The 14,036-nt window shown below is 39.9% G+C and overlaps 1 protein-coding gene across 3 annotated transcripts in view; it reads right to left on the bottom strand.

Moving 5' to 3' along the window:
* Lpcat3 (lysophosphatidylcholine acyltransferase 3) overlaps nt 1-12,787 on the bottom strand; it is a 52,905-nt gene extending 40,118 nt beyond the window's left edge. For 2 of the 3 annotated variants that reach the window (XM_026403205.2, XM_026403204.2), the window contains exon 1: nt 12,447-12,787. In XM_026403205.2, the coding sequence (XP_026258990.1) occupies nt 12,447-12,597 (151 nt within the window). In that variant the 5' untranslated portion in view covers nt 12,598-12,787. Of the gene's footprint in view, nt 1-7,414; nt 7,497-12,446 lie in introns of all 3 variants that reach the window. The other variant, XM_026403206.2, reaches the window with a different exon arrangement.
* Nucleotides 12,788-14,036: the final 1,249 nt, after the last annotated feature.

The raw sequence follows: 14,036 nt of genomic DNA, 5'->3' as shown, positions 1-14,036 counted from the left end.
TACTTTTTAACTTGGCACTTGAGGCCCTTCAATCTGTCTTTCTGATCATACTGTTCATTTTATCCCTATGTGAATGGGAGGTTTTTTTTTTCCCCCCTCTATGATCACACATAGTCCCTCTTCCTTTTCTGAAGAAGTGTTCAATTAGTGGACTACAATATATTCACAATGTTTTGCAACTATCTCCAAGACCTAATGCCAAAATATTTCTATGATCCCAACAAGAAACCCCATACTTTAGTGCTGACTCTCTCAACTCACCCCTTCTCTTATTTCCAGGCAACTGCCAATCTATTTTTTGGTTTTTGATGGACTTACTTATTTAGGGTATTTCATATAAATGAAACCAAGTAATTTGTGTTTTTTTTTTTACTTAGCATAATATTTTCAAGGTTTCTGTGTGTTGTAGCATGTATTAGTACTTCATTCATTTTTATAACTTAATAATATTCCATTGTATGTATGAAATATTCATCAGTTGGTGGACAGTTGGGTTATTTCTACTATTTCTTTTTACATGATGCCTACACTTTATTTATTTTTGTTGATGCTGAGGATCCAACCGAGTGCCTCACACATGCTAGGCAATCACTCTACCACTGAACTACAACTCCAGGCCTATTTCTACTTTTTAGCCCTTATAATAATAATACTATGAACATTGAGTTTTTAGTCATTATAATAATATTATGAACACTGAGTGCAGGAGGCTAAGGCAGGAGGCTCCCAAGTTTGAGACCAGCCTGGGCAACAGACCAGACAGACCAATCTGTCTCAAAGTTTAAAGGAAAAGGTAGGGCCAGGTACGGTGGCACATGCCCGTAATCCCAACAACCTGGAGGCTGAGGCAGAAGGACTGTGAGTTCAAAGCCAGCCTCAGCAAAAGTGAGGCACTAAGCAACTCATTGAGACCCTGTCTCTAAATAAAATACAAAATAAGGCTGGGGATGTGGCTTCAGTGGTTGAGTGCCCCTAAATTCAATCCCCAGGACCCCCTCCCACCAAAAAAAAAAAAAAAAGGAAAGGGTAGGGGATATAGCTCAGGGGTAAAACACTGGGTTCTATAACAAAGGGGAAAAGGAAAAAAAAAAAAAGCTATGAACACTTAAGTACAAGGTTTTGTCTGAGCTACTGTTTTCAGTACTTTTGAGTATATCCCTAGGAGTGGAATTGCTAGGTCATATGGTAACTTTAACTTTCTGAGAAACTGCCATACTGCTTTCCACAGAGGTGGAACCGTTTTATATTCCCATTAGCGATGCTTGAGAGTTCTAATTTCTCCACGTCCTTGCCAACACTTGTTTTTTTTCTGTTGTATTTTTTATTATAGCCATCCTTGTGGGTGTGAAGTGGTATGTCAGTGTGGTTTTGATTTGAACTCCTTTAATGAGTAATGATGTTGAACATTCTTCCATGTGCTTATCAGCCATTTGTGTATTTTCTTACAGAACTATCTATTCATATCCTTTGCCCATTCCGGTTTTTGTTTTTTGTTTTGGTGATACCCAGGGTATTTTACCATTGAGCTACACTTCCAGGCCTTTTTATTTTGTATTTTGAGGCAGGTTCATTAGTTGCTTAGTATCTCATTAAGTTGCTCAAACTGGCCTTGAACTTTTGATCCTCTTGTCTCCCATGTTGCTCGGAATGCACAAGTCTTAAATTTTGATCACATCCAATTTATCATGAACCATACCAGTCAGAAATGATCTACTTCTTTCAACATCAGCATCTTAGGATTACTTGATTTGAGGTGAATTTTTGAAAACATAAAAAATTATATATATTTTAGAATCTTATAAAACATACATACATAAAATTTAATGTATAACAAGATGGCAAAATCTGATGGTGTGGCTCAGTAGTAGCCCTGGGCTCAATTCCCAAACCAAAGCAAAGAAAAACAAAATAACAACAATCAACCTGATCTTCTTGACAGTTTATTAGGCTCTTAGTGGCTTATAGCACTTCTGCTGTGTTGGTGAGCCTGACACTGGGCATACTTGCAAAACTGGCTATACACATTTAAAAAATAAATGTATGTGGGTTGGGGGGTGTAGCTTGGCTCAGTGGTAGAATGCTTGTCTAGGCTTGATCTCAGCACTAGGTGGGAGGGAATATTCATTGCTATCTAGGAGTTTGTATATTTGCCTTTAACTTCCTTTTTTTTTTGGGGGGGGAGGTACTGGGAATTGGATTTGCACACATTATCTGCACATAAATCCTTTACTTTTCACAGTGCTTTACCACTGGGCTACATCCCCATCCTTATTTTGAGACTATCTCACCAAGGTACAGAGGTTGGCTTTGAACTTGTGATCCTCCTGCCTCAGCCTCCCAAATTGTTGAGATTACAGACATGCCCTACTTATTCCCTATTCTTCTTCTTCTTCTTCTTCTTCTTCTTTTTTTTTTTTTTGTGGTGCTGGGGATTGAACCCAGGGCCTCATGCATGCTAGGCAAGTACTCTACCACTGAGCTACCTCCCCAGCTTATTTCCTATTCTTTCAGAGAGCCAATGATCAGGAAGAATTAAAAAGTAGAGTTAGATTATCCTTTAAAGAATGAAGATTTCTAGTTATTTAAGGTTCATCATTTTCAGGCAAGGTCCCAGTATGTCTGTACTTCAACTCTAATCAATCTTTTCTACTTCTGGCTTACTAGGAGCCCTGGGCTCAATTCCCAGCACCAAAACAAAGCAAAACAAAGCGATAGCAATAAAAAACAAAACAAAACAACAACAAAAAACAACAACACAGAGAACAACACTTGAAGAAATCTGTCTGAGGTATATGCCATAGGGACCTAAGAGGGTACTAAGGCACTATTCCAGTTGGCTTCTGCTTGCTGGCCTGTAAACAGTAGTTCTATGGACAGTAATCCAGAGTAGTGTCCAAGTCCATCTGAGTTTAGAATTGCTATCATAGCAGAAATTGGAAACTCTAGAACTATAAGCCACTTGCCACACCTACATGGATAGCATTTCTCATTATAGAATACAAATATACTGAAATAAAAACTTTAGCCTTCTGGAATTTAATATCCCAAGATTTGCACACATTATCTGCACATAAATCCTTTAGTTTTCACAGTGAGTTCTTTATTGCCTGCAACATTACTATCTTACCATATGTAAATTATGTAGCAGATATGACCACGTATGGTTTTCTTACGAAAATGCCATAGCAACCTGAATACTTGGTACTAAAAAACATCTTTAATTGACAAAAGCTTTTTATTCTTAATTTAAACTTAGCCTGTAGTTGGAGTGAGACATTTAAATGGTCTACTTGAAGACTTTATGTGAACTAAAATAAAAATCTGGGGCTAGGGTTATGGCTCAGTGGTAGACTGCCTAGGCTTCACAAGTTCAAAGCCAGCCTCAGCAACTTAGTGAGGCACTGGATTAGATTCTCAGCCCCATTTATACATAAAGGTCCATAGACAATTTTAAAAATATTTAAAAAAATCAAAACCCAGGTCTGATCATTTCTGACTTAATCTTCTACCCACTCTCTGATACACTGTCCTTATAGTTAGAAAGAGATGGCATATATATCTGTTACTAACAACAGCCACACACGTATGTGGTTCTTATACAGAATCCTTTATTCTAGGTGTCTAGAGCTTCATGCATTTCACTGATCTTCAAAACTATTGACTGAGGGCTGGGGCTGTAGCTCAGTGGCAGAGCACTTGCACTGGGTTTGATCCTTAGTACCACATGAAAATATACAAATAAAATAAAGGCATTCTATTCATCTACAATTACAAAAAAAAATTAAAACAAAACACAACACAACTACTGACTGAATGAGGTACTTTGATTAAAAAAAAAAAAAAAAAACAGTGTATCTCAAGTCAAATAGAAATTCTTATCCAGAAATTACTCATCCTTTCTTCTCCATTTAATGTTTTATTCTCCCTGCCCCCTTCCTGTTTTGAAAACAGGCAAGAAATAAGGACACCTTTTGAACTATACAAATTATAGATAGCTGTGGAGCGTCTAAGAAGCCATTATTGTTTTACCAGAACTCCTAGTGGGTTCCTGGTACTTGATTTAGGCAACTGTTGGGAAAACCAATCTGTCTCTCTCTTTCCCTCTGTCTCTCTTTTACTTACACACACACACACACACACACACACACACACACACACACCTTAAAAAATATGCTTGGGAAGTTTTTTTTTTTTGTTGTTGTTGTTTTTAGGGGCACTCTACCACTAGCTGGCCTTGAACTTGTGATTGTCTTGCTTCAGCCTCTTGAATAGCTGGGATTACAAGTACCTGGCTTGGAGAGGATTCTTTACTTTGACATTATAACAGCCTTCCCTGACACCTGCAACTGGGACACCTGATTTTTGTTATAGCTATAAGTCACAGTTATTAAGTGTATTAAGAAAAATGTAAGGAGATCAATTAGGAGTGTTTTATTGCTCAAGGTGGTTGACACAAGACAGAAGGAAAGATGGAGCCATTAGTCCAACCACCTTATGAAAAAATTCTGTATCTGACCTCATTAAAAGCATGAAGCAGTTGGTGCATGTTATGATAGTTAAAAGACAATGACAATCATGATCTTAACAATATTACTTGATAACATTATCAACTTCTGAAGAATAACAATAGATGCCAGCTAATAGGGGAACACCAAACCATAAAGAATAATCTAAGAAGTGGGCTGGGGATGTGGCTCAAGCGGTAGCGTGCTCGCCTGGCATGCGTGCGGCCCGGGTTCGATCCTCAGCACCACATACCAACAAAGATGTTGTGTCCGCCGAGAACTAAAAAATAAATATTAAAAATTAAAAAAAAAAAAAGAAGAAAAAAAAAAAGAATAATCTAAGAAAGTTTTGATTATTCCTAAGATCATAGTACACAACAACATTTCAAAAAGTTTAAGATCCTATTATAACCTCAAGTATTACAAAATTCATGAAGGAAAACCTACCCCAGTCATCCTCAAATTCTAGGGGTAATTAATAGAATCTGGAAGTCTTGTTAAAAGGCGGATTCCTGCATCTCTGGTCAGTTTCTCATTCTCCAGGTCTGGGGCAGACCCAGAAACATGCACTTTTAACAAGTTCCCAAGAGATGCAGATGCTCTTAGTTCAAAGATCACACTTTGAATGTCCTTGGAAAGGGAGAAGATTAATGTTTACTGAGAGGAAAGGGAAAAAACAATTATTTAAAACTGTCTTGGGTCAGGCTTAGTCAGGTGTTTACATAGTTTACATACATTTAGTGTTCATGGCATCCCAATAAGCAATGATTCTCAATAGTTTCCAGAGGAGAGGAGAATGAGCCCATCACACAAAGGGCATGCCTAAGAAGTCCTTTAGAAATATAAAATTAAATTTTTTTGATGACTGTATTATTTTAAAAATTCATATGAATTTTGCATTGTTTGAAAATACTGCTTGCTTTTGTAAATTAAATATAATTCTGTTTTTTTTTATTACATAAAGGTTCTTAACTCTTAGTCTCAATACTTTAGTAAAATTGGTCTTTGGGACATGAAAAAATGATGGCTTGAAAGGCTAGTACATATTTGATCCAGAACTTGAAGCTAGGCCTACAGGTCTTTAAAAACAATCACAAATTAATACCTTATTCTGCCACCCAACCCTCATCTACCTGAAAGGTCTATCTGATTTTTTTCTCCTACTCTTTTTTAAGGCTATTTTATTGTTCAAGCCAAAGTGTATTATTTATTGTTCCTCAGATTTTTCTCATTTTTCCTGATCTCCACACATATGCTCATTATTCTTTATAGTTGGCAAGCACCCCCTTTCAACTCTACCTGACTGGAATCTTTCCATCCTTTTTAAGGCCCTGCAGAAATGCCATTTTTCCCTCTGAAAACCAAATACCATTTCTGTAAGGCTGCTGGACTGAACACAAGTTCCCATGGTTGCCCAGACATGCTTCAATGCCAGTGGGTATGTAATTTTCTCGTAAATTAGCTTGGTCAAATAATCTCAAGGGCCCTAATTACATGTCTTTGCAAAGAGATGCTTCTGTTTGACAATAAACTTATACTAGAATTCAAAACATGAAGTTTTGTACAATGTAAGATCTTGAAGTATAGAAAAAGTCATGAAAAATATATTTAAAGGAAATTCTCAAATAAGTTTTAGGCGATGATGAAATTTATGGCTATGAATTAGCATAAAATCTAAAAATGAAGAAGCAATAGACTTTTAGAATTGGAAGGGCCCTTGAAAGTCATTTAGGACACTTCCCCTATTTTATAGTAAAAATTTTGGATCCTGCTTTATATTATAATCATAAGTCCCATTTGTTTAGTTAATTCTATTTAATTTCCAACTAGTTGTTGTATGTATATATGTATATGTGTGTGTGTGTATATAACCCAGTGCCTCACATGTGAGAGGCAAGTGCTCTTTCACTGAGCCAAAACCCCAGTCTGGTTTCTTTATATTTTGATTTTAAAGCTACCTGAAGAAAGTTTTTTGCACTGAATAATGAATTTTTCCTGAAGAGTCAGTTGTGACTTTGGTTCAAAGGGAACTAAACCACATGATCTCCTTTGATTTTAAAGGTCCCTAACATTAGTGATGCTAATTCTGAATCTCTGAGGAGTGCATTCTTATCCCCAACTGCAATTTTTGATCAGCCTGACAGCTAAGCTACAGACATGGCCAAGACTAGGGAACACTCATACTTAGCACTGTGGCCATCTGCTCCATTTGGCCAGCTCTAGCTTTGGACACTGAGAGGTATCTCGTGTTGAGCACATCTTGGTTTAACCATGGAGAGTGAAGAAAAAAATTATCAAGGGCATTTCTTTTCCACCCCCACTCGCTCTTCCCAATTAAACTATGACCAAAAGCAGATACAGAAGAGTCCAGCAGAACTGAGTGTGATCTTAGGCAAGTTATTTAACCTTTGTAGGCCCTCATTTCCTATTTGTACAAGGGAGATCATACTAGTACTGTAATTATCTTATGGATAATTGGCAGGTTTCACCAGGGAGTTGCCTGTGGAGCATTTAGGATAATGTCTGGTTTACAGCAAAATCCTTAATAAATGCCAGCGGTTACCACTATCAATAAAGAGCAATAACATTAACATAATCAATATGAATTAGATTCTGTCTTCTTTTTAATGGTACTGGGGAATGAACCCAGGAGCACTCTATTACTGAGCTACATCCCTAGTCCTTTTTTTTTTTTTTTTTTTGATACAGGGTCTCACTAAATTGCTTAGGCTGGCCTTGAACTTGTGATCCTTCTGCCTCAGCCTCCCAAATTGCTGGGATTACAGGAGAGCGCCACCATACCCAGCTGCTGCTGCTTAATGCCTTTTCTGAAGAACTGAAAGGTGGCCATGTGGCTAAAGGTTGTGAACTTGCTTGACGCGAGGCTGGAGCAACAGGCAGGGGCTTACCAGCCATGTATGGAAGCCCCTGAAGGGTTCTGAGCAGAAGAGGCACAGCATCGGCTCACTCTGGCTGCTTTTGGAGAGTGGACTGGAGGGGGCAAGAAGAGAATTAGAGACCAGTCAGGAGGCTGCTTGGGTGTTTCTAATGAGAGATGGCTGGTGACTGTGGTAATGGAGAAAAGTAGATGAATTTGAGACACAATTTGGAGGTCATTTTGATAAGATTTGGTGACTGGAATGTGAGGAGTGAGTGACAGGAGTATGACAAAGTTGATTCTTTGGTTTCTGGCATGAACAGCTGTGTAGATAAAAGTGTGTACAGAATCTACCTTTGAAACAATTGAGATTTCTTCTTCTCTCAGTGCAACCCCCCTCCCAATCCCCTCCTCCAAGTCATTAGAACATCCTGTCTAAATCATTGTTTTTTCTCATTAGTTTCCCTAGCTCTTGTCTATGACTACTTTAGATCACCCTATACTGTTGCTGGATGCAGTGGTAAATTTCTATAATTACAGCAAGTTGGGAGGCTGAGCAGGAAAATTGCAAGAGTGAGGCCCTCAGCAACTTACAGAGACCCTGTCTCAATATTGGGGGGGGGGGTAGAATATAGCTCAGTGATAAAACACCCATGGTTCAATTCCCAGTACCATAAAACAAACAAAAAAATCAAACCACCCTATGCTGTATTATCTTCTCAAATACACTTCCAATCATACTACTTCCCATTCAGAACTCTCCAATGTGGGTGAAGGTGTAGCTCAGTATGTGTTGCCTAGTATGTGTGAAGCCTTGGGTTTGAGCTCCAGCACCATGAAAAAACAAACAAACAAACAAAAAACTCCAATGGTTCCTATCACTTACTTAATTAAGAACTCAATGCTTTGGTTTTCACAGCTTCATAACCCACAGTTATGGCTTTCTTTTCTTTTCTTTTTGTACCAGAAATTGAACTCAGGAGCTCTGTAACCACTGAGCCACATCCCTAGCCATTTTTATTTTTTATTTTGAGAAGAGGTCTCGCTAAGTTGCTTAGGGCCTCACTAAGTTGCTGAGGCTGGCTTTGAACTTGTGATCCTCCTGCCTCAGCCTCCAGAGCTACTGGGATTACAGGTGTGTACACTCAGCTCAGCCTTATTTTCTAATACTTCTTGATTCCTTTTCAGTTGAACTGAACTACTTACTGTTCCCTGAATTATCCCACACAGTCTACCCCAGCAACTCTGCTCATGTTCTCCCTTAGGTCTTACCATTTGTCTCCAGAAACTTTACTCAACTTCTAAAGTTCATTATTTACAAAATGTCCCATCTTTAAACCTCAGGATGCCTTCTTCCCCTCTTATAGCACTTCAGTTTTTGCCTTTCATTAGGGTTATTAGTGTATTTATCTCATACACATTCCCTACCCCCAACAGACTATAATGCCTTTTGAGTATAGGTACTATTACTTGCTCTGCTCCCACTGCCCTTGCCCTTGCAGGGTTAAGAATACTGCTTCATCCACAGTAGGTATGTTTGTTTGAATTTATCTCAAACGATTTATGTTAAGGAGTGTCATGTTAAGGAGTGACAAGACCCAAGTTATTGAAGGGGAGTTTTCCCAGCAATATCTGCCAGCACTAGGGCTCAAGCAAAATTCACCTTCAGCACCAGTCTACCAAATTCCTTGAAATGAAACATAAAACAAATGTACCAACACACACCCTTTTAATAGAATCCTCTGGGTATTCAAAATGCTCCAACACAGAAGTTTGCAAAAACTTACTCTTTTCTTAAAAGTATTAAATATTAAAAACTACAAGGGAGAAGGGGGGTATAGCTCAGTGGTGTGTACTTAGCATGTGGGAAGGCCCCAGGTTTAATACCCAGCCCTGCTCTCCGCTTCCACCACTCAAATGACAGCCTCTAATTCAGAATTTTTCAAACTGCTTTCTGTAATTCATTAATGGATCATGAAATCAATTTAGTGAATCATAAATAATAATAAGAAGAAAATAGTAAGGGCAAATATCATTTCCTAAAATTTGTTTGAAATACAAATATAGATATATATACGTGTGTGTTCTGGGTCACTTTGTAAAATATATTTTCTTTCTTTTTTTTTTTGTAAAATGCATTTCTTACCATAAGTCCTAGTCAGAAAAATTTGAAAGCCAGTCTGCTCCACTTCAAGATCAGCACACAAAACTCAAGTAAGATATTAACAGTGATGATTAAAAGTGATTTACACTTTAAACTTTTTGTATGTGTGGTACTGGGAATTGAACCCAGGGGCTCTTTATCATTGAGCTACATCTCCATCCCTTTTTAATTTTTTTATTTTAAGACAGGGTCTCTCTAAGTTGCTAAATGCCTTATTACATTGCTAGGGCTGGCCTTGAACTTGCAATCTGCCTGCTTCAGCGTATACAATTTAAAATGTGACTAATACAACTAACTCTTCCCTTCAGAGGTGCTTTTAATTCAAACTTATCTCTAATCAGGAGTAAGCAAATAAGAAATTATTTTGGACAACAGGCCTTCTTGCTACCTCTACCAAGATTTCTTTCAGAGCCCAGCACAGTGGCATCCACCTATAATCCCAGTGATTCAGAAGCTCAAAATTTTTAAAAAATAAGAATTAAAAAAAGGGCTAGGGATGTGGCTTACTGGTAAAGTGCCCTTGGGATCAATCCTCAGTTCCAAATTAAAAAAAAAAAAAAAAATTCCTCCAGGATTCCAGTTCCCTGAGAGACCTGGGTTCAGGAACCAGGAACTCACTGCTAAAACACTAATATTTCTAGATTACATACACAGAGCGGTAAAATCTTTGTAAGAGATATATATTTAAAACCAAATACACTCCTTCTTCCATGCACATGTCTATCAATTTATATTTACATGTACTTAACCTATGTCTGCAAATACAATCATACATATCTACCTAAAAGAGCTTTAACTGGGCTGGAGTATAGCTCAGTGTTAACTAGTTGCTCAGTTTATGCAAGGCCCCAGGTTCAATACCTAGAGCTGAAAAAACAAAACAAAACAAAACAAAACAAAACTATAACTAACATGAGGCAACATTAAGCCCAAGTTGATCTAAAATGAGAAATACAATTAATTACTAGTACTGAAAGCAATATTATATTTTAGATAAAAAGGGAAATGGTAGTACGGGCAAGGGGGCTTGGGAGTACTACACCAAGTAATGATGAAAAAGAGGGGTAGCACATGGAGCTATTTCCTAATCAGCTGTATGCCCAAGACATAACAGTACATAAAGTAATGCCCAAGAGTGCACAGACAGTATTTGATTATTCAGCACACAAACAACAAATTCCAAGTCCTAATTCCAGCCCTGCTCCATTTAACAGGTTGCCCCTTATAATTTGTCACTACCTATGTTATGTTTCCATAATTTCATAATTTATAGATCAACAGTGAGCTTCCTAAGTAATGGATGTAAACACTCTTAATTGCCAATTCCAATTCCAACAAATAACTGGGTCAGAAGCAAGGTTCAAAGAGTAGAAAGTTCAAAGCTAATGTGGTACAAAGAAGCCTTTAGATCCGGGTGCCGATAAAATTGGGTTATGCCTGGGTGACACTGAGCAAATTTTACAACCTGAGATCTCTTCTACTTCTGAAACCTTATAATTCTACAAGGGAGGGAAAAAGTGACCTTTATTTGGAAGAAAGGAAAATCATCTTGGTTCTATAGGTTAATAGGCAAATAACAATGATATTAGCTAAGGTTGTTTAAATATGAATTGATGCCTCTTCCATTATCTAGATTGGGTTAACACCCTTTGGTGATATTAAATGTCAACATCTCTACTGACTACTGGAAAAATTCCAAATTTCATTCTGGCAGTTAAGCCCTTCCACATCTGTCCAACCTTGTCTCAAACTTCTTATGGTTCAGATCTGTAATATTCTGTTCCTGCCCCATTCCTGTTTATTTATCATCCTTTTAGCTTTCACTTCATTCTTCCTACCACTCCCTCAGCTGAAGTTCTACAATCTCCTAGCTAAAGTTTTATATAACCTTCAAAAGAACTTCCACTACTCAAATTATCTATCAGTCATCTATGATCTTGACGTTTAAATTCCTACAGGACTTTACAGTAATCCTATATAGGTGCTGTTGTTCTCATTTCATAGATAATCAGGCCCAGAGAGGTTAAGTGGCTTGTCTGGGGTCCCTTCATTTGTGAGCAAGCAGCAAGACTGGGTCCAATTCTTTTGCCTTCAAAGTCCACATACTATTTCATTGTACTATGCTGCGCCCCCCCCCCTCTCTCTCTATATATGCGCCTATAAACCAGTTATAATACAGCTTGTTGTGACATAAATTCAGACACATCACATCCTTTGAACCATACGGGTAATAAACATTTGGAACAGCATGGATAGTTTTTAAGGAGGTTATTGGTCCTTTTTCCCAAGCTCAACATTAAAATGATATTCCAGGATAAATGACAGGTGGGTAGCAAAGGGGAGGGGCAATATGGTATAAGAAAATATTAGAAATGGGACACAAAAAAGATGAAAGTGTAATATAAGCTGGCAATGCACAAAATAGATTCAGAATATGGAAGTATGGTATATGGGGCTGAGGAGGCCTGATGGACTAAAATACCTGAGTTAGGGAGCATATGCCTACCGATAGAAGCACGCATGTGTGGGGGCTGCTAATATGAGATTAGCAATACACATGGCCTGAGAGTGAAACTCAAGAGAGCAACATAATAAAAAACAGTTCGTGGGGGCATAGCAGAGCATGGCTTGACGAGGTGGGGGCACAGAATACGGGGCCAGAGGGCAGAGCAGGGGTCAAAAAGAAAGGTGAATAGGTTCAAAGGGCACAGTGCCCCCAGACTCGAGACCTGACTTCTGTCTTCCCCTCAGTAAATGGTTGGTATGTTTTAGGATTCACACCCGCACCAAACAGAGCCCTCCTGGGTGGCTTCAGGAAAAGAGGGAGGTCCTGTCCCCATTCCTTCACAATTCCCCGGGGACTCCGCGAGGGGGCGGAGGGAGGCAGAAGGGTCCTTACCCAGGAAGATGGAGATGATGAGCCGCAGCGCCTGTTCCGACGCGCCCAGGGACGTCGCCAACTTGTTAAGGCTCAGCTCCTCAAAACCTGACCGTAGACCCCCAATCGGCTCCACCACCTTTCCCACGTCCCCCTCCACTGCGGACGCCATCTTAACTGCGGGCGCCCACTAGGGACCCCCCCAGTTCCGCGCGCCCCGAATGTGAGCAAAAATGCTGTAGCTTCACCCCCAATTCCGGCCGGGGACCCGCCCACGGCGTGCGCATTGGCTGCGGGCCCGCCCAGAGTCGCCAGGCCCACCCGATTATTGGTTGAAACGAGCAGAGGGCGGGGCCTAGCGAACAAGGTAGGAAGAAGGCGGGTCTGAACGCTTGTAAGGCAAAGGTGACTCCTACCGAGAGTGAAAACGGGGCAGACCCAGGACGGGCGGGACCTGGAGTCGGGACTCTGCGCTGCTATTGGAAAAGTCTAAAACGCGCGGCATGATGACTGTTCAACTCAGTCCTAAGTGCTCGGGGGAGGAGTCGGCGCGGGCCAGTGTCGGGCCGGCTCGTTCGCTGCCTTCCCATTGGCTGAGATAGAAGCAGGCGAGAGTCGGGGCGGGGGGGGGGGGGCGTCACCCGACCGCGAGGTTACTCTCGGTCGCCGGCGCGCTGGGGTTACTGGGGCATGTAACCGAGAGGCGGGAATTCCTGATGCAGCTTCGCGAGCGCCTCCTAACGGTACCTCCCGGGCCCTTCTTCAATTACGGAACTGTTAGGCTTTTCGCCCTGTCGTCCCAGAGGTCTGGGGAGAGCCCAGTGCCCAGGATCACTCCTGCCTTTTTTTTTTTTTTTTTTAATATTTAAAAAATGTATTCCACGGACCTCTCTCCCATTCAGTTTCCTTTTTGGAAGTTCTAGGAATCGAACCCAGAGTATCCCCCATGCTAAGCAAACACTCTACCACTGAGCTACATCCCCACCCCACATAGTTTCCTATAGTAAAACATGACCTTCTCCCTTTTCCGAAAGGCGATGAAATTAAGATATGCCTATTTAACACTTATTACTTTAATTAACAATTCAACTAGTTTTCTCACTTTTCAAGCAATGCATGTTCGTGATAAAAGATCAAACAGAATAGAAACATGAAACAAAATATAAGTCCTCTCTTCCCACGCTGCTTCCTATTCTCATTTCCTACGTGTAACCCTCTCCTCTCCACCATGTATTGAGTGCTTTAGTGTGTGCCCAGGACTGGGCCGGATTTGGAAATATAATAACGACTACAAAGCCATGGAGTGCACAAATAGTGGCATTAGTGAATGTGTGACTATATGTGAAGGCAAGCACTCTGGAGGAAAGTGCCAAGGTTCTATGAGAGTCTGTAACAATGGAACACTAAGAGTTTCTTGTTAACAAGGACTTTGTAAAGCATTCTTCTGCGATGACGGTTTCTCCTTCTCCTTCTCCTTCTTCTTCATGGACCTTTATTTTATTTGCTTTATTTATATGTGGTGCTAGGAATCGAACTCAGTGCCTCACACATATGAGGCAAGCGCTCAACTGCCGAGCTACAACTCCAGCCCCTGACGGTTTATACTTCTGT

This window comes from Urocitellus parryii, chromosome 5 (genome assembly GCF_045843805.1).
Source record: "Urocitellus parryii isolate mUroPar1 chromosome 5, mUroPar1.hap1, whole genome shotgun sequence".
NCBI lineage: Eukaryota > Metazoa > Chordata > Mammalia > Rodentia > Sciuridae > Urocitellus > Urocitellus parryii.
Note: the sequence above shows the minus strand (reverse complement) of the source record. Positions and strands in the feature narration are given on the sequence as shown.